The sequence below is a fragment of the Narcine bancroftii genome, chromosome 2, assembly GCF_036971445.1.
Source record: "Narcine bancroftii isolate sNarBan1 chromosome 2, sNarBan1.hap1, whole genome shotgun sequence".
Lineage (NCBI taxonomy): Eukaryota > Metazoa > Chordata > Chondrichthyes > Torpediniformes > Narcinidae > Narcine > Narcine bancroftii.
This window is the reverse complement of record NC_091470.1, coordinates 217,152,760-217,179,076: the sequence shown is the minus strand read 5'-3', so window position 1 is coordinate 217,179,076 and position 26,317 is coordinate 217,152,760. Positions and strand designations below refer to the sequence as shown.

General features: G+C 43.8%; 1 protein-coding gene across 5 annotated transcripts in view; it reads right to left on the bottom strand.

Moving 5' to 3' along the window:
• The window catches only part of oxr1a (oxidation resistance 1a), a 354,447-nt gene extending 335,018 nt beyond the window's left edge, over positions 1-19,429 (bottom strand). For all 5 annotated transcript variants that reach the window (XR_011352015.1, XM_069920289.1, XM_069920290.1 and 2 more), the window contains exon 1: positions 19,212-19,429. Coding sequence is in view for 4 of the 5 variants with exons in the window: in XM_069920289.1 (XP_069776390.1) it covers positions 19,212-19,398 (187 nt within the window). In the remaining variant the exon portion in view is untranslated. The remainder of the gene's footprint in view (positions 1-19,211) is intronic.
• Positions 19,430-26,317: the final 6,888 nt, after the last annotated feature.

The window sequence follows — 26,317 nt, the reverse complement described above, 5'->3', positions numbered from 1 at the left end:
TGAAAGCACAGAAGTAATGTTGAGGAAGTTTAGGGACCACTTGTTCAGGGTTCAGGATAGGTTTGTCCCACTGGGACAAGGACAAGATGGTAGGAAAGGGGAACCGTGGCTGGCGAAACAGGTCAGGCATCTAGTCAAGAGGAAGAAGGAAGCAGACATTAGATACAGGAAGCCGGAAGGGCTCATTAGATATATGGTAGCCTGGAAGGAGCTTAAGAAAGAATGAAGAGAGCATGAAGAGCCTTGGCAGGTAGAATTAAGGAGAACCCCAAGGCGTTCTATGCGTATGTGAAGAACAGAAGGATGATGAGAATGAAGGTGGGGCCACTAAAGGATAAAGGAGGAAACGGAAAAGACCTTGATCACAGTGAGGTCAAAATTGAACAGACCTGTGGGCTGGACAATGTGGAGATTAAGGAAGTATTGGATCTTCTTAAAAACATCAAGATTGATAAGTCCCTGGGACCCGACCCTAGGCTGTTGTGAGAAGTGAGAAGAGATAGCTGGGGTAGGTAGTAGTTATGATCTTTGATTCCTCTTTGGCCACAGGGGAGGTGCCGGTGGATTGGCAAATGTGGTCCCCTGTTTAAATAAAAGGTAATAGGGAGAATCCTGGGAATTATAGACCGGTGAGTCTGACGTCAGTGGTGTGCAAACTAATGGAGAGGATTCTCCATTATCCTTATCTTATAAGGATAAGATCTATGAGCATTTGGAGAAGTCCAGTCTACTTGAGGATAGTCAGCATTGATTTATGAAGGGAAGGTCATGCCTCACGAGTTTAATTGAGTTTTTTGAGGAGGTAACAAAAGGAATTGATGAGGGTAGGGTGATAGATGTGGTCTACATGGATTTTAAAAGGCATTTGACAAGGTCCCCCATGAGAGACTCATCCAGAAAGTCTTGAGGCACGGAATCAGTGAAACCTTGGCTGTGTGCATAAAAAATTGGCTTGCAGGTAGAAAGCAGAGTAGTTGTGGAAAGAAATTATTTATCCTGGAGGTCAGTGACTGGTGGAGTACCACAGGGATCTGTTCTCTGTAACTCTTATAAATGACCTGGATGAAGAGGCAGAGGATATGTCAGTAAGTTTGCAGATGATACGAAGGTGGGAGGAGTTGTGGATGGAGCTGAAGGTTGTCAAAGGTTATTAGAGGATAAAGATAGGATGCAGAGTTGGGCAGAAAAGTAGCAGATAGGTTTTAATCCAAATAAGTGTGAAGTGATGTATTTTGGAAGGACTAATCAGAAGGCTGAGTACAGGGTTAATGATCGGTTACTTAAGAGTGTGGATGAACAGAGGGACCTTGGGGTGCAAATCCATACATGCCTCAAGGTCACCACACAGATTGATAGGGTAGTTAGTAAGGCCTATGAGATGCTCGGCTTCATTAATGGGGGGATTGAATTTGTGAGTAGAGAGGTTATGTTACAACTCCACAAATCTCTGGTGAGACCATACTTAAGAGTATTGTATTTAGTTCTGGTCACCTCATTATAGGAAGGAGGTAGAAGCTGTGGAGAGGCAGCAGAGGAGATTTACCAGGATGTTGCCTGGATTGGGGAAAAAAGACACAAGGCAAAGTTAGCAAAGCTGGGACTTTTCTCTTTGGAGCACAGAAGGATGAGAGGAGACTTGATAAAGGACGACAAGATAATGAGAGACATAGATAGGCAGGGCCAGCAAACATCAGAGGACAAAGTTAAGGGAGGGAATTTTAGTGGAGACATTGGGGGAAAGATTTTTTTTTTTTTTTTTTAAAACAGAGAGTTGTGGGTCCTTAGAAAGCCTTACCAGGAATAGTGGTGGAGGCTGAAACACTGGGGCCAAATAAGAGATTCGTAAACAGACATGTGGATGTACGAAAAATAGAGGGTTATGGGTAAGGGAGGGTTTAGTACTTTTTTGATAGGGTCAGCACAACATTGAGGGCTGAAGGGCCTGTACTGCGCAGTACTATTTATTTTCTATACAAGATGATGCCCAATAGAAAGTTAAGAATGTGTGTTAATCAGAACAATTTCTATTATGACTTCATACCAATTTACATGATAGATGTTACAATGGATAATGGAGAGGGAGGGGGTGGTAACTGCAAGAAGTCAAATTAGTGGCAATAGTGCTATGTAGCATATTTGAGGATTAATGGAATGCTTATTTGAATAGACACTAAGGATGTAAAAAAAACTTTGCACAGTTTTCCTTTGCACATAATTTTATTGTGAACAATGTTTTTTTGTGGGGAATAGACAATAGATCATTTGAGATCTAACTTTCACAATTGTCACGGTCTGCAAGCATCCCCACAACAGCAATTGGGAAATCTGAATAAGTTTCTTTCACGCCGCCAAATAAAATGGGTTGAACCGGCCAATTTAGTGGGTAATCTGGCAGTGTGAAAAGTCCCAAACGGGCAGGGTGAGCAACAATCAACCAGCATCTGTCTCTTGGAGGAGGGTGATGTCGGAGCCCAGCTGAGTTAACTCATTAATCACTCTGGGGCGGTGTGAATACTCAACCAGTTCTACCACCTACTATTAGTGACATTTGTGCCTGCGTGAGTGCGTCAGTCTGCTAGTATTATAAGTAATCTTGAGATGATTTAAAGCACAAGTAGTGAAATATAACTGCACAGTAATATTTCACAGGGCAGCCACTGGGGCTGACAGCAATACCTGTGTTTTAAATCATTTCACGATTACTTATAATACTTAATAAGATGCAATGCTATATAAATAGTTGTTATACTCTATTGTTTAGGGAATAATGACAAGCTGGGCTGTGGGTTTGTCCTAAGTTTCAACAGTGTGAAGGCCATCGCGGTAGATTTTCCTATTATCTTTTATACATTGAGCATGGATGTGCTTTATTCCCGCTTACAATTTCACTGCCTGTGAGTATGTAATACATCACTTGCGATTTACCGCTGGAGGAGGGGCCCCTTAGATCTAAGAGGTAAATCATGGTCTAGAGTGGTGTTACATGCCCGGTAAGTTTACCCGCTTCCTAGGAGGGTTGGCAGTTGAAAGGGGATTCAGTAAGCTACATAAATAAGCCATCATCATTAAAAATAAACCATAGCAAATGTGGGGAAAATGTACTCTAGGGAAGAAAGTAATTGCTTCTCACTCACATCCTTATCTCCTTAGAGGCTTCAAAAGATCTATCATCGACCTCCCGCATATCCAATCTAGAACATATCACAAAATCCATTCTATTGAAACATCCAACAGGCCAGGTCGATTTGCCTAGAACGGTTTACCACCATAGGTGCCGCATTTGAGGAGCCTATGGACACACACTTCCACCATGAGAAACAGAAGACGCCACAGGTAGATGGCTTGCGAAGCCTGCTCTGCCGTGAAACATGATATGACCTTGACTTCATTTTCCCGCCCATCTCTCAGAATTCTCAGCAGCCCCTCCCAACGACTGCCCAATATAAATCAAAAATCTACTTTGGCCCTTAATACATCAAGTGATTTAATTCTTCATGGCCATTCCCCTTAACTCTTTCAACAGGGTTGTCGGAAACCATGCCTTCTAATTCTGGAACTATTCCACTGACAAAAGGAAATATTTCCTCAGCATCTCCTTTGTTGAGGGTCCTCAGTGTGACAGAGTATATAAAGATATGTTTTTGGGAGATAAATTTGGAAAGGTTTGTTAGAGTAGATCAAATACAAACACCTTAAAACAGATCATATTTGAAATACTGGACCTCTGCTCATGCTAGACATATCGGGGCCTCAACAGCTTTTGCAAGAGCTTTGAAGAATGCTCAATAAACTTCACTAATGGATTGTTGTTTGCAAAAGGCAACAGATGAAAGAGCATGTCAGAGCCACTGCTGACTGGAGGAGAGTTTGCTGTTCCAAGAGGGTCATGTGGTTTTGCAAGCAGAGAGAGTCAAACAGGCTCTCTCTCAGAGAGAGAGAGAGAGAGAGAGAGAGAGAGAGAGAGAGAGAGAGAGAGAGAGAGAGAGAGAGAGAGATCACTTGACAGTGTTACAGCCAGCAAGAGTAGCTGGGACTGGAACAGGACAAGCTGGCAAGCCCGTTTGGAAGATGGATGGTCAAAGCACTTATGGTTTATGCTAGAAGAGAGGTCTGGCTGTCTAATGTTTCACTTGGAATAAGAGAAATAAAAAGGAACTCTGTGGTGACCTGAAAGAAAGAGGTGATCATCTGGAGAACCATGAAGGGGCAAGTTTTGTCAGCAAGTCACTGAAGTGGCTGATGGAAGTACATCAGTTGTGAATGTCCTGGAACAACAATTCTCTCTGAAAACCAACAAGAACCTTCCTGAGTGGTAACAATTTACCTTTCAAGCGCCAAAGCTTGGTGAACTTTATAAATATTAAATTCTGTGCACAGTATAAGAATTGCCAACAACCAGTGAACCTGGAGGAATAAAAAGTGAGATTGAACTGTGAACCAAAGAACTTTTCTGAACTTACACACATTACATATACATGCACTTACAATTAAAAGGGGGTTAAGTTAGGTTAAGTAAGTCAACAGATGAGTTAAAGTGTGGTTCTATTTTCATGTTTAAAGATAATTAAAAGCAACTTTTGTTTAAGTAACCATTTGTCTTGGTGAATATCTATTGCTGCTGGGATTTGGGGTCCTCTGGGCTCGTAACACTCAGAATCCTGTATGTTTTAAAAGTTCTCTCTCTTTCTTTTAAAGTGCGTACAAGCCTTTCCCTCCGAGAATCTCAAGAATCAACCTAAGAATGATTCTCTGAACTGTCTGCAATACAATTCATTAAATAGATCCATGTAATGAGTTTACTGTCATACACATTGCACAATGTACATCTGCACCAAAATTCTTACTTGCTGCAGTTGAACTGGTTCTTTGAACTACTGAAATAACTGCACTAGCAGACATCCGAAAAAAGGGCTAATAAATATAAAATAGATAAATAATAAATATTCGCAATTATCCCAGTGCAAAATATATCCCTATTTAAGTAATCAGAACAAACTCTGCTTAGGGGTCCATGTGAGGGCCCATTAGCAGAGATCTGGCAGGTCTACATTATCCTTATTTTCCTTCCGTTTTGGAATTTTGGCCAGCATTCCATTTGCTTCCTGATTTATTTGCTGCGTCTGCATTACAATCTTGTATGTTTCATGCAGCAGCATTGTTGAATTCCTGTTCAGCATCATCATACAGTAACTCTACATTTAAACCATCAACTGCTTGCTTCTTCCCATTACAGTGGGTGGCCACTCAACTGCTGTATTTGTACTTGATCTACAGTTAATTCCCATTTTCCTCTTCTATTCCCCCCTTCCATAACTACGTAGCTGAACAGAGGTCACCAAATTAACACTGCAGACGGCATCCTCCTCACAAATTCGCTTTCCCATCTTTCCTCACATCACCAGCAAAACACTCTGTACATTTCTAAAGGACGGAAACCGGCCCTTCGACTCAGTTCGGCTTAAGCTGACCAAACTCGTCCCACTTGCCTGTATGCCTTTATACTTAAAGATATACCCGTGCAAATGTAATTTAACTGTTTCCAATGTTGCCTCTACCCACCGACTATGGGAGCTCATTCCATGTACCTTTGTGTGAAGTAGATGCCGCTATCCCCTCTCACTTTAAAGCAATCCCTTACTATTCACAGAGCACCGATGGCATAGGATTACTTAAAGTGGGATGTGAATGGAAAGAAAAAGGTTGAGAACCACTGCTTTAAATCTATGATCTGCAGTTTTAGACTCCCCTACTCTATGAGGTCTCTCCTTTGGCCACTTATGCTCAGGGAGAAAGGTCCAGCCTATCCAGTCAAGCCGAACAGTCCGATAAACATTTTTTATGAATTTTTTCTGCATCCTTTCCAGCTTAATGATCTCTATCCCATAGCTAGGTGACCAGAACTGCCCTCAGTACTCCAATGCAGTCTCACCAACATCTTGCACATTTGAAACATGCTATCCCTGTTCCAGTACTCAATGCACCACCAGTGAAAGCATGCCTTCCTCACCAACCTGTCCGCCAGGTTCACAGAACTATGTACCTCTATTCCCAAGTCCCTTTTCTCGACAACAGTCCCCAGGGCCTTACCATTCACTGTGCAAGACCTGCCCTGATTTAACATAATAAAATACAACACCACACACGTCCTAGTTTAATTCCATCTGCCATTCTTTGACCCACTTCCCCAGTTCATCAAGATCTTATTGTCATCTAGGATTACCTTCTTCACTGCCCATTATATCAACAACCTACATTGTCATCCAGGTGGTTGAATAATGATAAACAACAGTGGACCCAACACCAGTCCCTGTGACACACCAAAGGTCACGGCCCTCTAATCCAAGGAACAACTCTCCCGAATGACAAAGGGCGGCATGGATAAAGCAATGTTATCAGGGCACCAGCGATTTAGGTTCGAAGCCAGCACTGTCTGTCAGGAGACTGTACATCACAACAATTGACAAATAACTCTGGTCAGATCTGTGTCAGGGAAGTTTGATGGCGACTATCAATGGCAGGTCCATTATAATTTTATCCATCAACTGTACCTCATCAGAGTACAACAATGGTACATAGAAATGAATAAATGTATTCCATTGGAAAAAATAATACAATTTTATAAATAAAGTCACATTATTTGAACAAATTTGGGAACCGTACATGGAACACAACAGAGGGCCTACCGCGGACATCCACCCTCTAAAATGATAGAATGAGAAGACAAAATAACCTGATCCAGTGTGTAAAAGTAGATGACACAATTTTTTTGTTTATTTTCATTGTGTGATGACATTGTTTAATGGGTTTATTGTATTGTATATGTTGAACATTTAATGGGTTTGGAGGGGGGTGGGAAGGAGGGAGGGAAGGGAGAGGGGAAAAAAGGGGAGAAAATGCCACTGTGTATATTCAAGAGGGAAATGTTTGTGTGTATTTTGATTGATATGGTTCATAGTGTGAAAAAATTTTAAATATTAAACAAAAAACTGTTCCTCATCCAATAAAAATTACACCAATATAAACCTGAATTATCAGAGATGTGTTTTAGGTGGTATAGAGGTTGGTTCCTTCTTGCACTCTACCTGGCTATGCACAAAGGTGTGGCCTTTCTGATAATGACCTCTGTGATACCCTAACTAAGATCACAGGAGTCTCCTTCCCAGTAGGACCCAGAGCTTTGTCTTCTGGGGAACTTTACCACTGTTGGTAGATCACTAACTAATTCTCAAATTAAACTCATAGAAATTGCCTTGAGTGTGGCCAGGAAATGCATGGCAGTAACATGAAGTCTGACTCCCATCTACTTATAGGTGGTCTTTGGAGATGAACAGCTGTATCCCACTTGAAAAGATCACATACAATCTCAAGAAGGGATATAACACCTTCCTAAAAATCTGGCAGCCTTACTTAGAGCATATCAGTACCACACTGGCACAATATAGGGTAATGATCGCTACTGGCAAGCCAGTAGACCTCGGTAAAAATTTTAACAATGTGGCATCATCGTCTCTTCATACGTTTTACTGTACACACTGACAATGGGAGGATTTTCTTTCTTCGTTCTTTCTCTGCTTAATAGGACATATAGAGGGGAGGGGGTGCAGGGAGGGGTTTTTAATGCTTTACATTTGGTATGATTGTTGGTTGTTAAATACAGTACAACTCTGATTATCTGAAATCAGATTCTCCAAAATCTTCATTTATCCATTTTTTTTAAAATGTCTGATAAATGAAGATATCCAAAACAAATCAGAAATCCTCATTTATCCAAAATATTTTGGAGCAGAACTGACCTCACAGGTTGAAAATAACTTCACTAGACGTGAAATTAGAATGACAATTGTCCTCGTTTCTGGTAAACCCCTCCCCTGTCTCTTTCCATTTCTTATTTACCTTCCCTTATTGACTTTTCTCTCCAACTCTCCTCCTCAAATTGTGCACCACTGTCTCCCAGCCGCAAGTGGTCGGAAGAATCCCTTGTCCCAGTGTCATCAAGGAGAGCAGCCTTCCAGGCAAGAGCAGGACCTCGGGCTCAGTGGCATTCCCTCCCCTCCTGTCTCCCTTCCCTACCACCTCGGCACACCAGAGCTCCCGACACCGACTCCGAACCCTCCCCTTGGCCAAATACTGCACACGCACACTCGACTCCCCGGTGCGCGTGTGCGGTAAGCCTAGGGGAGGATATGAGTCAGGACTCGGGCGTCGGGAGCTCTAGTGACCGGGGAGACAGGAGCCCGCCGACTCGCCAGTGAGTGTTCCACCAGCCCAGGATGACTCCCTGGGGATCAGCGGCAGACATGGGGACGTGTCAGGGATTGGCAGCGGTGGTTGGGAGGTGTCGATGATCAGCAGCGGCCAACATTTTTTTTGGTGAGAATTAAACATTATTTTAATGCTTAGAAAGCCTTCCCTTGTGGTTTCTTGTTGTTTATCACAAGTGATTTGCTGTCGCTACTGGGTTGTTTTTAAAAAATGAACAGTTAACCGATAAAAAAACATCTATCTGACATAGGCCCGGTCCCAACCATTTCAGATAATAGGAGTTGTACTGTATTTAAAATGATAAATAAAATATTACAAAAAAGGAGAGTGTACATTCTCCCATGTCTATGTTGGTTTTCTCGGTCTAATCTGGTTTCCTTCCACAAACAATGGGAGCTGAAGGTTAATTGGTGTATTTGGACATCACAGGCCATCAGGGTCTGTCACTGTGCTGTAGGTCTAAATTTTAAATTTAAAAATAAACTTCCACTCCCTGTCTCCTCCTATCAAAACCCACTGGCTCATGGGTTTCCTCAATATTCCACCTTGTAAATAAATGCCAGTATTTGCTTATGACAGAGGTCAAATTAACTGACTTAGCTTCTTACTTTCTGTCTCCATTTCTCTTGAACAAGGTGGTACAGTTTTAGCTTTCCAATCTGTCAAGGTAGTTCCGGTATCCACAAACTTTTCGTCAAATCATGGAAACGGACAGCAGAGAAATGCCCCAGTGAAGCGCGAAAGTCTGCAGAAACTGAAACTATTGTTAAAGCACACAGAAATGCTGGAAGAACTAAGCCGTCTCGCAGCGTCCGTAGGAGGTAAAAATATATAACCAGGGTTTCAGACCCGAGCCCTTCTTCAAGGAATAAGTAAAGATCAGGAAGGCATCAGAATAAAGACAAGGTTGGCTGGGAGAGGAGACCAGACCAACAAATCACCTTTTGTTCTATATTTTTACCTCCTGTGGATGCTGCAAGATGGGCTGAGTTCCTCCAATGTTTCCCCTCTCAGCCCAGTCCTGTGAAGATAACAATATCCCTTTGCCCACTTTTCAATTTTCAGACTGTACAATAACCACCCATAAAGTACAGCAAAACACACTCTGCGGGAGGAACTCAGTGATTTGAGGGGCATCAATGGGAGAGAAGGAATGGTCAATATTTCAAGTTGGAATCCTTCATCAGGATTGTGACTGCAAAGGGTAAATATTCTGTTTCTGATACAGAGCTGGCATAACAGTTTGGCTGGCACGGGGCTGACAGGACTGTTTTTATGTAGCAAAACTCTGTGATTGTACTTAAACAGGAAAATCTGCAGACACTTTGATTGTAGCTGCAATAACGAGGATGTCCTGGAGGCCAAGCATTTCAATTCCACACCGATGTGTCTGTCCACTGCCTCGTGCACTGCCAAACTGAGGCCACACACACGTTGGTGAACACCACCTAATATTCCCTCTCCAACAAGCTGGCACTAATATTGACCGCCAATTGCTCTTAGGCCTCTCCCCTGTCAATCTCTCTTTCTCTGACCCATTATCTCCTTTGCTCCAGTGACCCTTCCCTCCCCATTCACTTACTCTTTACCCCAATCAGTTCGCAGCCTTCTTCTTCTGCCCTCTCCCCCATCTTCATCTCTGACCTCTTGCCTGTTGGCCTGTGCTCTTCCCCCTGCCCCTTCATCTCTTCTCACCTCACCTTTTTATGCAGACTCCTGCCAGGTTTTTGCTCAGAGCATGATGAAGGGTTCAGGCCTGAAATATTGGTTGGATCCCTTTGCTCTGTGACCTGTTGAGTTTCTCCTGCACTTTTGTGCCCTGCACTCCACAACTGTATTTCCTCGTTTCATTTACTCTCTCTCTCTCTTCTGCACATTCTCAATGCAAGGATTTGCCCAAAATGTTAATAATTCCTTTTCTCCCACAGATGCTGCTCAACCCACCAAGTTCCTCTAGTAGATTGTATTTTGTTCCAAATTCCAGCATTTGCAGGATGTATTTCAGCAACTTGCCCATTCGTTCCCTTTCCACCTTTTCCCTGGTGATTATGTTTACCTGAAGTTCATCACTCTCATTTATCCATCTAGCACAAGCATTCACCTGTAGGCACTTCATTTCAAATTGATCTCATTCTCAATAAAAGCAGAAATAGGCCATTCAGCCCATCGAGTCTGCCCTGCCATTTCATCATGAGCCGATCCATTTTCCCCCACTCAGCCCCACTGCCCGCCTTTCTCTCAATAGCCTTTGATGCCCTGGCTAATTAATAGCCTACCAATCTCTGCCTTGAACACACCTAATGACTTGGCCTCCACAACCACCTGTGGCAACAAATTCCACGGATTTACTGCCCTCTGGCTAAAGACGTTCTTTATCTGCATCTCTGCTCTCAATCTGAAGTTGTGCCCTCTTGGTCTCGAGTAGACATTCCCATCATGGGAAACAACCTTTCTACATCTACTCTGTCCAACATTTGAAATGTTTAAATGAGATTCTCCCCCCCCCACCCCTTATTTTCCCAAATTCCAAAGAGTACAGTTCAAGAGCTGACAAGCGCTCATAAGAATCACCAGGGATGAATTATCCTTCCCCTGGGTTGCTATTTCTTAGTGAAACATATTTTAGCAGAGAAATGTTAAATATCTCCTCGAGTGTTTGCCATGGTTAATCCACCATTATCCTGCTAATCTATTTTTCAAGGCTTCTTTGTAATTGCCCACATTAATTCAGAAACTAGAATCTCAAATTTCGCACTCACAGACTAAAATGAAATTCTATAATTTTATAATCATGTTTGCCCAAGGATCCTTTACTACGAGATCACTAATTAATCCCATCATATTGCACATGACAGACCTAAAGTATCCTGTAACCTGGGTGGTTCTACAATGGAAACTATCCCTGATGGCCTGAGAATTCTGCCTCAAGGTCACCATCAACAACTTGTTTTACATGGTTCATGCAACAATTAAAAGTTGTCTACAATCTCTCATTTGCAAGTCCCCATTATTTCTTGATTGTCCTTAAAATGGCCCAACTGTTAGAAAGCCCATCAACTCTCATGGACCAGGAGAGCCTGCTACACCATTTCGTACCATTATGGCTGATCATGCAACTTCAGTCCCCTATTCCTGCTTGCTTCTCCATACCCTTTGATCTCATCAGCCACAAGGACCAGATCAAACTCACTTCTGAATACATCTAATGAACAACTTTCTGTGGTCGGGAGTTCCATAAGTTCTCAGCTGAAATAAGAAGTTTCTCCTCATCTCAGGCTTCCTTTAATGCTTAGCATGTGACTCCATGTTCTGAATCACTGATCTGGCAAGATGTTGGAAGAGAGCCCCAAATTTGTACAGATGCTACCATTGTTGACAAGGCTCCAAATAAGCACATGCACGTGGAGAGCATTTCTGATTTCTAGGTCACTTTGCTGATCATGATCATAAGACAGAGGATTAGAAAGAGATGATTCAGCCCATCGAGTCTGTCCCACCACTTAATCATGAGCTGACCCATTTTCCCACTCAGCACTACTGCCTGGCCTTCTCCCCATAGCCTTCGACGCCCTAATTAATCAAGAACCTCGCAATCTCTGCCTTAAATACACCCAATGGAGGCCTCCTCAATTGCCTGTGGCAAAAAATTCCCCATAGATTCAGTCTGTGGCTAAAGAAATTCCTCCCATTTTTGTTCTAAGTTCCAATCCTGAAGTCGTGCCCTCTTGTCTCTCCCACCATGGGAAGCAACCTTTCCATCCATTACCCATTCAGATTTCATGGTATCTGTCACATTTTAAGAGTGTCCTTAAAACTGGGACAGGATGTTGCAGTGTGTAGACCATAAGGTGGTCATTTTTACAAAGTCACAACTTATGCAGGGTTCACACTGAGATCAAATGCCAATCCACAACATCACAAGATATGCAGAAAAATGAAAAAAAAAAGAGATAAATGTCTGTGTGGGTTTCCTCCAGGTGTTCCAGTTCCCTCCCAAGTACCAGACATATGGGATTAGTCGGTTAATTAATCACATGGGTGTATTTGGGCAACATGGGCTCATGAGCTGGTAGGGCCTGTATCTCAAAATGTCATTAATTTTTTTTTAATGAAGCACGTATCTGCTTCCCTACTTAAAAAAAAAGGCCGTGACTATTCAAAACAATGGTTCTTTCTAAAAACTGATGACAAATAGATTTTAGATTACAATAGAGAACAGCAAAAGCTGCAGAAGCTGGAATCTTAAGCTGACACGTCTGATTAGCACGTCAGACAGCAATTCCTGGGGCGAATTACTTTTTCCAAAAAAAAAACCAAACCTTATTCATGCTGCAGGTGCTCCTTACTTACGATGCGTTATGTTCCGACAAACCCATTGTAAGTGACGGGGTGGGGATTGTAAGTCAGAAAATAGGTACTGTACAATACCTGATTTTGATGGCTCTGCTGTCGATTGATAGCAAGTGTTAAGTTGTACAGGTACTCATCATTAACGTACACAACTGAACACAAACTGGGCCTGAAGGACATTTGAAGTATTGAACTAAAATTAATTGCTGGATGGTGAGAATGTTAAAGCGACAGGGTCCACCTGAGTGGATACTGCGGCTCGCTGCCAATGCCCAGCATCGCGAGAGTATCATACCGCACGTCGCATGCGAGGGAACAGGTCAAAATTAAAAGTACGGATTCTACCAAATGCGCATCACTGCCATACCAACGTTACTTCAAAAAATCGTAAGTCGAACCATCGTAAGTAGAGGAGCATCTGTAAAGTATTTACAAAAGAAAATTCTGCAGAGCTTTTTCTTCAATCTTCATATATCCATACACATTCACTGTACGTTGTTACGTTCCCCCCCCCCTCCCCCCCACCAGCGCTAATGCTAAAGAGACGATCTGGGAACTGTATGGGGCTATGAACTGCAGACCGCACACCCTGACGGACTGATTATCAACACTGGAGATTTCAACCAGGCGAACCTTAAGTTAGGGCCACCTAAATTTCATCAGTATGTGGGCTTTGCTATGAGAGGGCTAACGCGTTTGTGTATGTGAACATTTCCGACACGTATCGGGCAGAGCCCCGCCCACACCTCAGACACTAGACCATGGAGCATACAGACCGCTTTGTCAGATGCTCAGACCAGTTCTGAAGCAGGTTAAAACCCGGCCAATGGGGTCCATCCATGCACCAAGACTGCTTTGAGCTCAATGATTGGCACATGTTCAAGGAAGCAGCATCCGATGGTGACTGCATCAACCCGGAGGAGTATATAGCATCAGTGACCAGCTACATTAGCAAGTGTACTGGCGACGTCACTGTGCCCAAGACCTACACGCTCTAATCAGAATGTGTAATATGGTCTCCGTATGGATGACAGCGGAGGTGTGTGTGCTGCTCAGGAACTGAGATGCTGCCTTCAGAGCGGACGACGAGGTAGCCCTGGCTATTGCAAGAGCCAAGCTGTCTAAGGCCATCAGGGAAGCAAAGCGAGTACATGGCCAGCTCATTCATAGTCACTTCCTGGACAGCAAGAACACGTGACACACAATGAAGGGCATCCAAGACATCACCAACCACAAGACTACTCTATCTGCCTGTGCTGGTGATGCCTCCCTCCCAGATGCACTGAACAACTTTATGCATGTTTTGAGGAAAAAAACGAAATGGCAGTGAAGACCTCTCCTCCAAATGCTGTAACTTGCAGTGGCCGATGTGATGTGATGAGAGTGTTAGGCAAGCTGCTGGACTGGATAACATTCCTGGCAGAGTGTTCAGGGGATGTGTGACTCAGCTAGTGGATGTTCTCACCGACATCTTTAACATCTCCCTGAGAAGCGCCATGGTCCCAACGTGCTTCAAAACCACCACCATTGTCCTTGTACTCAAGAAGTTGTCTGTGTCCTGCCTCGATGACTAGTGCCCTGTCATACTCATGTTCATTGTCATGAAGTACTTCGAGAGGCTCATCATGGGGCCATTCATCTCCTGGATCCCCTGCAGTTCACATATAGATCCAACTGCTCTACAGATGATGCCATGGCCACCACCATCCATCTACCCCTCACCCACCTGGAAACTAAGGACTTGTATGTTCGAATGCTGTTTATTGACCGTTCAAGGTATTCAACACAATCATACCTCAGTATCTGATAAGGAAGTTGGGCCTGCTGGGTCTAAACACCTCCCTCTGCAATTGGATTTTTGACTTCCTGTCGGGGAGTCCTCAAGCAGTCCAGATTGGCAACAGCACTTCCAAGGCCATCACACTAAGCTCAGGGGCCCCCGCAGGGCTGCTTGGTTAGTCCACTGTCATTCACACTGCTGTCCCATGACTGTGCAGATAAACACAGCTCGAACCACATAATCAAGTTCAATGATGAAACGACAGTGGTGGGCCTGATCAGGAAGGATGAGGAGTCAGCGAACAGAGATGAGGTGCAGTTGCTAATGGACTAGTACAGAGCCAACAACCTGCATCTGAACGTTAATAACACAAAAGAGATGGTTGTCAACTTCAAGAGGGCTCGGGGGAGCACATTCTGCTGACCATTGATGGCTGGACCATTGAGGTCGTCAAGAGTATCAAGTTCCTTGGAGAGCACTTGGCGGACAATCTCACCTGGACCCTTAACACCAGCTCCATAGCCAAGAAAGCACAGCAGCGCCTCTACTTCCCGCGGACTGAAGAAAGTTCATCTCCCACCTTCTATTCTAGAGGAATCACCGCTGGTTTGGAAGCTGTACCACCTCGGACCGCAAGTTAGCGGAAAAAGTCATGGGTTGGGGTGGGGGCTCTCTTCCTACCAGGAAGGACATCTAAAACACCTGATGCAGGCAAAACATTGAGAAGGATTCCACACCCCTCATGTAAACTGTTCTCCCTTCTGCCATCTGGTAAGAGGTACCATAGCACTCGGTCCTTGCATCCAGATTGGGCAACAGTCCCCCCCCCACCCCTCCCCAAGCCATCAGGCTCCTAAATTCCCAGAACAAATCTGGATAATGTATCATGGGCTTTTACTGCAAATGTCTTAATATGTTTAACTTCTGCGATGACTTTTATTTATGTAAATATACTGCATGGACCTGGAGAACCACTAGCTTGTCTTTACCATGCGAGCATGGTAAGAATGGTAAACAAAGGTGACTTGGTGTTCGTTCTCTAATTAGTATGTATCACCTTTGCAGGTTCTCCTCCCTTCATTGTTGCTCAGTCACCAATTCAGGCCTGAACCGCACCTATAAGAGGGGGAAGAAGCTGGGGGTGAGACTCAAATGTGATAAGGCCGGTATCGGACAGAAAATATGCCAGAAGTGAAGAGACAAGTAGAGGAGAAAACTGTAAGGAAAGAAAGTTAGAGCAAAAAAAAAAATTAAGTCCATAAGTAGGTAAAGGAGAGATGGAAACAGTGGGATGGGGTTACCTGAAATTAGAAAAATCAATGCTCATCTTTGATCTCCAGAAGGAATACGAGGTCTTGTTCCTCAGGTTTACGATTGGCCTCACGCTGACAATGGGTGAGGCTCAAGCCAGGTTGGATGGCTGGCTGCAGAAAGGACAAGTTCAGACTCAGAGAGTTCGGGTGTTCACCAGAGTAGTCACCCAATCTGCATTGCCTCACCAATGTAACAGAAGCAGCCATTTAGATTGCAATATTGTCAATTCCTTTTTTTTAAAACCAAAAACAGACTTTATTCACAATTAATTATTTTCAAAAGGAAAATCATTCAAAGTCTCTTCCCACCCATAGTTTCACATTCATACAATTACATCACTGTACATTGTTACATGAATTTCAGTGCTTGGATGCTAGATAATCTGACAATGGATCTTTGTCCCTCCTGGTCGTTTGAAAGCTATTAAAGTTGAGGTAAATTATTTAGACAATTACAGGAAATATAATTTAAATATTTTGTCTATTTTAATGAGTCATTGCTTTGCGATGGTTGCAAATAATAGAGGCTTCCCATCAGTCTCGGCCCCTCAGTGACTGGCAATTGGAAGGACTCCAGCCTGTGATCCTCCAAATGTGGCTGTGCTCCCCAAAAACCCCCTTGGGTCAGGCAAGGTCCAGGGCAACCAAGCCACAACTCCCATAATTATGAAGCCCCAGTCTTAACATGTCCCCAACAGGCTTGGATGCAAGATATTCTGATAATGGAGCTTTGTCCCCCTTAGATGTTTGAAAGCTATTAAAGTTGATGCAAATTATTTCGACAATTCCAGGAAATATAATTTAATTATTTTGTCTATTTTAATATCATTGTTTTGCAATGGTTGCAAATAATTAAGAAAACCCTTTGCCTCTCAACCCACAGGCCGAGACTCTCCACTGAACCTGGTTAAAATCTGAGGCGGATTCATTGAACTGGCATGCTGTTTCTCTTTGCATGGAGGTTGTTTGGTATGCGGAGTATGTGCTGCGTTTTCCTGCTTTAAATTGCGTTTTCTTAAATGTGTTAAGTTTGGAAATGCTTTCGAACCTGCCGACCAAGAATATACTGAGAGGTTGTCGGGGTCCTATGGCAGAGCGGTGGAGGGGCTTGAGCGACACCTCCGGGTCATGAGGTCTGGGTAGCCAGGCCAGGTTGTGCTGGGTTGTATGCGGAGTCCAGCAATGTTGTCCGTCAGCAAGCAAGAACATAGAAATCAACAGCACAGGGCAGGCCCTTCAACCCACAGTGTTTGTGCTAACATAATAACCTACTCTAACAAATGCTTAGAATTTCCATGCTGCATAACCCTCCATTGGTCTCAGCTCCATCTAATAGTTTCTGAAAAGATGCTATTGTACCCTTCCCTCCATGCACCCACCACTCTGTGTGAATTTTTTTTTTCTTTTCTTACATCTCCCCCCCCCCCCCCACTTACTTCCAAGCACCTTTGTAAGCTTTTGCCCCCTGCATTAGGCATTTCAGCCATGGAAAAAAGCCTTGACCATCCACACGATCAATGCCTCTCGCCATTAGAAGGAACAAATAAAAGTCCAGAAAGCACAGGCAGAGTGACCATTGTTGGAGCAGCCATCGTGTCAGTGGCCCAGCATCGGAAAGGGGAGCCAAGACTTTGGCTCACAAAGTCTTGGTGAGAAACACATTAAGAAGGGGATGTTGTTCCTTTCATTATTGCTGATTTGGTCTTGGTTGCCTGCAGTGCAGTGCAGGAGTGATGGCAAATATGACAGTGGAATGTTCTTCCTGTAGGATGTGGGAATTCATGGAATCTGATGGTTTCCCTGATTGACTACCCCTGTGGCAAGTGCAGCCAACTCCAGCTCCTGAAGACTGTATTAAGGAACTGGACAAATTCAGTGGCGTCACAAGGTTGATGTCACCATCCCACCCCCCTCCCAAATGGACCTCCTCCTATACCAGACCATACAAAATCTTTAGCAATGTTTTTTGTACTAATGCTACTCATAAATCACAATTCTCGTGTATCACTGAATATATTGGCAATAGCAGTGAGGTAAATAACTAGCAGAATTAAAATTACACTTTAAATTACAATATCATACGCTCAGCAGCAACAAAAACAACAGCGCATGCTTGTAGATGAAACCACGTGATTCGAAGAGCCATTGTAATTGGGTAATAATGACAGCTGACCGGAGCGTATTAGAAGGCTCAAAAAGTAAATTAGCACGGAGTTGAGCCTTGTAGGAATATTGATACATGTAAGCTGGGCTTGTGAAGAATGTCTTTGTTATTGTAAGTCACAACAGGGATACTTTTAATTTTTAAATTATAAATTTCTGCTGAAACAGTGAATAAAAGCTGTGTAACACAACTTGGCACCCCAGACGACAAACGCTCAGTAGTTGCCGAGCATTTCCGGTGCTTTTTTCAGAAGCCCCGGCATCTGCAGAGTGCAACACGACTGACTGCACCCAGAGAAGAGCGAGGAGTGCCAACACGCCCTTAATATCAAGGGCTGTTAGTCCTCAGGTCCACCTGCTGCCTTGCAGGTTTTGCCTCTTCAGTCAAAGGCTAGGAGAAGGTAACTCTGACTTCAAATCCCCAGGCTCGGTTCACCCAGCGTCAGTACCTAGAAACGGCCTCAGCTATGGGCAAATAGCACGTCAGTCTGGCAGCAGGGGCTGGCAGCTGCGACAAAGCACGGGAAACAGTTTCCCTAGTGGTCTGCAACGGCAAACGGCCAGCGAGCGCGGTCTTGGAACAGTCCACTGCGGGGCAATCCTGCGTCAGTCAGGCTATTGTGCCTTGCAGTCCGCCAGGCCCAGTGGCGTGGGACCTGGAGGGAGGCATATGTCCTGGGCAAGCACTCGCCTGGTACACAGTGCCTAAAGCTGAAAAGCTACAAGGCACCGTGTTCATCTTCGCTTGCAAAGGGATGGGCCATGGATGGAGTCCTCAGGTGAGTCAGAGGGAAGGTGGGAGAACCAGGGTTTATATCGGGGTGGGGGTGGACCTGGTCATCTGAACAATACACAGACAGTGAATTCCAGTTCACTGCACTGAGTAATTGTTTTTTTTAAATGTGGATTTACTGAAGTGTAAACAGCTCTGTATCCCCCACCCTCTGCTGCAAGCATTGCCTGCACGACTGGTTATTTTCGGTCTGTCTTACTTTAGATGCAAGAAGGGGGCTTGTTCTCCCCAGTTCCCACTTGAGGCAGCCGAAAGGGGGAAAACACAGGCGAGCAACTGACATGATCCAACTGCAAGAGGGGGCATGAAACTGACATGGTCGCTTGCAATGATGCAGCGAGGAAGACAAGCGCTGGGTCTTCCGACAAAGTTTGGTGCACTGGCTTTTTTTTAAAAAGTCACTTTGGCACAGTGCACCCTTCTCGCCTTTTTAGTTTGAGGGCCGAATGCCGTCCCCCCACCCCCACAGTGGGAAAGTGCAGTGCAAACTTCGGCCCAAAAGTTTGCGAACAAAGTTCGGCCCAAAAAGTTTGCCCACAAACTTCCTTACCGTGAGGGAGCTCCCGGGCGGCCGCGTCGGCTTCTTTCACCGAGTCCAGGAAATAAACCTCCCGCAAGCCCGTCCATAGCCTGTTCGAGGTGCCCCGCAGCGAGCGAGCTCCGCGGCTGAAATAATCCATGCCTGTCGTCCGCCTGCCGCCGCCCTGGGAACACCTAGCCGCGGCGTGTGTGTGCATCTGACAGCCCCCCCTCCTCCACCTCCTGCTCCTGTGCTCGCGCTTCTCAAAGTCGCACAGGGTTCCCCATTAATGCAACCAGGCCTCCCCCCCCCCCCCGCACTTTCTACTGCACCTGCTTGAATTGGAGGTCGCCAAATGTGTTGCCCTGTGGCAGCAGTATTGTGCATTCCAGGTGCCATTGCACGGCCACAAGTGCACTGAGGTGGGGGCCCCTGGGGTTCATTATGGGCAGCTGTGTTTGCAAGAGTTGGCCCCTTGCGCCTGGGTGGTAACAGGGTGACGAGGGCAGCGGCCTGGGTGGTGAGGGCCCTTGAGATTAGAGGCTGCTTTCTCAAGGCGCCACCTCAGCGGAGTGAGAGGTCGCGCGCCAAGGTACCAACCCCTTTGGGCATTCAATGCAAAGATTGGTAGGCTCTTGATCAGCCAGGACATCAAAGGTTATTGAGAGAAAGGGCGGGCAGTGGGGCAGAGTGGGGCAAATGGATCCGCACATGATTAAATGGCGGGGCAGGCTCGATGGGCTGAATGGCCTCTTCCTGCAATTATTGAGAATGAGGTATTTTTTTATTCCCTGTTCTGTGCATTGGCACCTCCACGCCAGTAATGCAACCAGTCACCATGCTCTCCACGAGACAGTTGCAATGTGTTTTCAAGTTTGATTATTTTTTAGCCTTCAATTTTGAATGTATTGACTTTTTTTTTTAATTATTCCGTTCATGCACAAATCTGTTATTTTTTAAATTGCAGATCAACAAGTTGTGCTGGAGAATTCATAGCTAAGGTGCCATCACGACTCCTGCCCCTTCCCTGTGCATTGTGAAGGTCCGTCACGCTGCCGAGTGAGGAACTGCCAGGATTCTGATAGGCGGTGGTTCGTTTCCAAATCAGGATGGTGTCTGGCTTGGGTGGTGGGCATGGCAAGGTTGTGTTCCCCAGTGCATGTGTCCTCAATGTTGGGAGACTGCAAACTCCGTTACATGGCAATGGATTCTCTGCAACCATTTAATTTGATGATTATTCTTCACGTTATTACAGAGTACAGTGAGAAGGGTTCTTCTATGAACAGTCTAACAGGGTATCTCTCATCATGACAGCAGAGTTAACACTATATCCGCTTTCAGGTGGCCAGAATACCCGACTGTAATGCCGCCTAGTCCACCCCAATGCGGCAGTCGGGTGGCCACCTGAAAGTGGACAACCCAGCCAGGAGGAGCACTGACCTAACCCTCCTACAGAATATTCTCCGGCTCCGAGAATCCCCCATTGCACCTGAAAGGCCACAGACCACGGGAGCCGGCGTTCGCTCGGACGTGGTTCTCCTTCAGCTGGCACGTTCAGGTGACAGAAAGGCCACAGTCCACGGGAGCCGGCGTTCGCTTGGACGTGGTTCTCCTTCAGCTGGCACGTTCAGGTGACAGAAAGGCCTCTTCTCTGCGGCCACCTGAACGTCCCAGCTGCGTCTGCCGGCGCATTATCTGCGTCCGAGGACCTGAAAGTGGTTTATGCTATTACAGAGCCAGTGAACCGGATTTGAACCCAGCGATGTCCATAAAGAATATGTACATTTTCCCTGGGTGCTCTGGTTTCCTCCCACCCTCTGAAATATACAGGGTTGTCGGTTAAATAAGTAGCACAGGTCTCAGTGGCTAGAATTGCCTTTGGCTGTGTTGTAATTTTTAAAAAAATATATGGAGCTGCATGAAGAGCACAACTTGCTAGTTTAGGTTTACAAATAAAAAGAAAAACCAATTAGTGTTAAACAAAGGTAACTCTGTTGTGACAATCTTTCGGCAGCCTTGGGACCATGGGAAAACTCAGCTTTTTTGAAAATTTAATTTTCATTTGCATCAAATATGCAATTAACCATTTATCTAAAAATATAACAGTAAAAAATTACACAAAATGATACAAAACAAAATTTTCCCTCTCTCCTTATAGAAAAAAGAAAAGAGAAAACCTAAACTTATCCTTTGATCACTATTTATACTGTAAGAAATCAGTAACACTGATCATTGTGAGAAATCAGTATCACTGATCTAAAAGAAAAGTGAGGATTGTGAGAGATGAGTAAAACTGATATAAAAATATGAAGATGAGGAAACTAATATAGATATATGGGAAAGCCGATATGAACAGGATAAGAAATGGTTATTAGAATGTAGGAAGCAGAGTCAGTCTGAGTAAGATAAGAATCTTCTAGCCTTTAGACAGAATCAGCAAGTTCAGGGTATGAATGATGAGATAAGGAGAGACAATAGATAATAGAATGTAGGAATGCCAAACCTATCCAGGAGGCAGAAGAATGTAAGAGGGAGGGTATTCCTATACTGAAATAAACTGTATAAAAGTTGGGTGAGCCCCAGTGTATGTGTGTATTCCCAGATTAAGGGGAAGCACCCAACTTTGCATTGTTGTATAATAAATGTTCTTTGTTCTCAATTTTTCTCTCGAGCAATTTCTGTGAAGGTACTTCTGTTTCTAATAATACGAATAGTTGAGAAATTGCCTTTCAGCTTGATGTGTGTGTCTGTGTGTGTGGGGTGTGTGTGTGAGTGTGTGCGTGGGGTATGTGTGTGGGGGGGGTGTGGGTGTGTGTGTGTGTGTGTATGTGTGTGTGGGGGGGTGTCTGTGTGAGGTGTGTGTTTGTGTGTGTGTGTGTGTGTGTGTGTGTGTGTGTGTGTGTGTGGAATACCCAAACCATTACAGCTTTGGCACAATTCTGGAGAGTCAATTCAAAATCCTATGATTTTGAATCAGACTGAAGCTCAGAAGTCATTATTAAGGAGGTGAGAAACTGAGTGATCTGACTGCCGAACGCTCCAGAGAAATGTGTCCTTTTGTACAAATAGTTGTCATAACTCCCCTTTTCCTTGCAATAATGGAACTGAAACGTGTGACTTCCTCGATGCTTCCGGAACCCAGGCACAGGTCATCGAAATGACCATCACAAGGGTCACGATCCAATGAGTCCTTCCACCAGTCCCCCCCACAACCCCCGTGTTGATTAGATAACTGGCTGATCAATACTTTTTCACTAAGTGTCCCAAACACATGACTCATAATCGCATGACTCGCTCTCACCATCTGTTTTCCCTGGATAAACAGCCATTGTTCGTTTATTCTTCCAAAGCGTTAACTTTGTTTATGGTTTGTCCTTAATGGAGTCACTCCACAGCCACTGTGAATGTTGTGAAAACTGGATTCTCTGCAACCATTTAATTTGATGATTCCTCCTGCACCAAACCCCAAAAATGAACTCACTAAATAAAACAGGAGCTAGTAATACTGGACCCAGTCTGGGAGGTCACTTCGTTGAGCTCCTTTGTTCTGTCCGTCACAGTGCCTGCCCATTTCAAATCACCATCCCATTCCCTTACTGACATGTATTGCCAGACTGAGACCACCCCCAAACTGGATGAACAACTCCTCATCTTCCTTCTGGGCTCTCTCCAACTGGATAGCATTAACATCAACTTCTCCAGTTTCTGTTAAAATCCCCCTTCCCCCATCTCTTTTTCCTTGGCTCCTTTCCTCTCATTCTGTCTCTCTCTCTCTCTCTTCCCTTTTCCCTCCATCTCCTTTCACAGAGCCAAAATCAACTCTTATCCAAATAACACCTTTTGTTTGTTGGCCTGGACTCCTCCTCCTCCCCTTCTTCCACCTTTCCTAGTCTTTATTTCACGGACTGCCTGGTTTTGCTTATTGCTTTGAAGAAAGTTTCAGGTCCGAAATGTCAGTAATATATCTCTAGTTCTAATGAACAGTGCAAGACCAGCTGAGTTCTGCTTGCATTTATTGTGTGTTTTTACTGCAATCACAGCATCTCAGGCTTCTTTGTTTCTTTCCATGAATATTTTCCTGGTGGCCACGGAGTGTTTCATTTTTGTGAGGAGTTTCCAATGAACCTGAGTATTCCTCAGCTATGAATTCCTGTTGAGAATTTCTAATGAGGAGGGGTGGGTTTTAATTTTAAACAATTAAAAAGGTTGGGCCTGGTATAATGCCTGACTCTGCTGTACCCGTCACAATGACTCTCCGAGGAGCATCTTGAAACAAACCTCCTTTGCTGTTCCCCTTTGTTATTCAGTGATTTGTTTTAGGATTGTTCTTGGTGCAGGGAAAAAACACACACAAGCTGAAAGAGTTTTCCAACATGCAAACAGATCCTTCTACCCAACTAGTCCATGCTGACCCAGGTTGCCCACCTGAGCTGGCCCAGTTTGTCTGTTTTTAGGCCATATCTTCCTAAATCAAATGAACCAATCACAAACTGAGTAATATTCAAGTGTCACGGAGTCAAATTCTAAATGAAGCAAATCCTTCAAATTAAATGTTATGATTAATGTTCAAAATACTTGACAATTCCTACAGTATCATAAATGCACGAGCAGTCACTGTGCTGTCATGAGCCCAGAGGACCCCAAAACCCAGCAGCAATAGATATTCACTATGACAAATGATCACTTAAACAAAAGTAGCTTCTTATTATCTTTAAACATGAAAACAGAATCAAACGTTAACTCTATTTTTAACTTAACCTAACTTAACCCCCTTCTAATTCTAAACACATCTGTGTGTATATTTAGGAAAGTTCTTTGGTTCACAGTCCAGTCTCACTTCTCATTCCTCCAAGTTCACGGGTTGCAGGCAATTCTTCTGCTTTGCACAGAATTTAACAGGTATAAAGTTCACCAGGCTTTGGTGCTTGAAATGGTTACTGCTCAGAAAGGTTCTTGAGGGTTTTGCAGAGAGAGATTTGTAGTTCCAGGATTTCCACAGCTGAGGTACCACCATTAATCACCTCAATGTCTCACTGATGAAAGTTTCCCCATCAGGGTTCTCCAGATGATAACCTCTTTCTTTCAGGTTACCACAGCGTGCCTTTTTGTTTCTCTTATTCCAAGTGAAACATTTAGACAGCCAGCCCTGTAGCCATCCTTCCAATCTGGAGCTTCTGTTTCAGTTCCAACGAGCTTGCTACTTGACACAGATTGTCTTTCTCTGACTCACACACAGGATTGCTTGCAAAAACCACCTGACTTTCTCCATCAAACAATAAGAGTCCATCTTCTGGTTCATCTGGTATTTTTAGGTCAACAAGAACCCCTCAGTGACCTTTCTGTGCACTCTTGTCAAAAGCCTTGCAAAAAGGTATCAGTAGACAGTATGTCTCACGCGGTTGCTTTAAAGACAATAGTCCATTTATTCAACAATTAACACCAACTTGTGAAGTCTCCATAGGCATTCTTCAGTTTCTGTAAAGTCACTCTGGATATGAATTCTCCAGCATTTCAAATAAGATCTGTTTTAAAGTTTTAAAATTAGGCCCAAGTTTACAACTAAGTTATTGGGGTAATGTGAATAACAAGTAAATATACATTAAAATTAAATTATTATCCCACACCAAACTGAGTATGCCATTAACAGTTCATAAAAATAATCGCAGAGGCTGTTTCCAAACTTGCCAGTCACCTGCCTTTGGAACGTAGTCATGTAGTAGACCAGTGTTGTATTGAGAAGCCAGTTCCCAATGAAAGAGATAGTTCAAGTTTATTATCATCTGACTGTGTATATACAACCAGATGAAACAGTGTTTCTCCAGACCATGGTGCACACATAATACATACACACAGCACATTTCTCACACAGCTCAATAATCACAGACATGAATACATAAAAAATACAATATAAATATATTTCCATATTTTGGGATCATTTATTCCGTTTCATTCGGCCTAGCTGAAAACAAACCATAAACGCCAGGCTCTCGCCTGAGAATAGCATTGACAACTGGTGAGGCCCTGTCCCCAGATTCACCACCTGTCAAAAGTGTCATTTAAATTTTGCAATTGCAAATGTCTTTGGTTCTTAAATATTCTAAAATATTCAGGCAACATGAACAATTTTAACATTTTTTAAAATGAAAAAGGAAAACATCACAACTGAAAGCATTAAATTAAATTAGCTACATTAAATCAAATAAAAGCAAATGAACTTGAATTAGTTCTTCTCCCCAGAGCCGTCTCTTCCCATTGAAATCAATGGCTTGTTTGATGCTCCACACTGAAGCTGGCATTAATTCAGCAGACAGATCTTCCAGCTTAAGTACAGGAAAATCAGAGCTAGTCTGCACTTTTCACCTATCGGAACGTCAACATCAATGTGCAATTGTTTCGAGACCAGCATTAAGCTGGACAGAAGGCTGACTTCAGTCCGCACAGCGGCTCGGAGCCTTGCCCAGTTATATGGGGAAGAATCACTAGTTCAGAGCATTTACGCAGATATAAAGGTGAAAATCAGGCCTTTTAGGCATTTTTTTCTTTCTTCCTTTCTCATCCAACATGTGTAATGCGTGTATCAAAGATCTCCTAGAATATAATCTCAGCAATGGAAGACTTGCAAGGGTATAATTTGCTAAGGTTTGGGGGCTGTTCAATGGCAAGATATTGTCATAATTTGAAGTACTTTCTAAGTTTTGGAGAAGAAAATAAATAAGTTATCAATCAAGCAACAACACCTGATTTTTATCACCATAGAGCAAATATTGAATAAATGAAGATCTTTCTACCTCAAGAATCATCATTAGTAATTTCACCAGAGTTTATATTTCTCCCGATGCCAATTACAAAACAGGTACTTGCAGCGCTACACGCTGTTGTTTGCAAACCTGAAACGGCCCATCCTGATGCAATGCAAATTAGAGTCGGCAACTTTAACCAGGTCTCTCTGAGGCAAACCCTGCCCAATTACCACCAGTTCGTAACCTGATGTAACCAGAGGTCCCAGCACACTTGATCACTGCTACATGGCGATAAGGAATGCCTATCGTTCTTTCGCAAGACTGCATATTGGCAGTGTTCCTGCTACCTGCATACAGACAGAGCATAAAAGGTGAGGCTCCAGAGATCGGAACAAC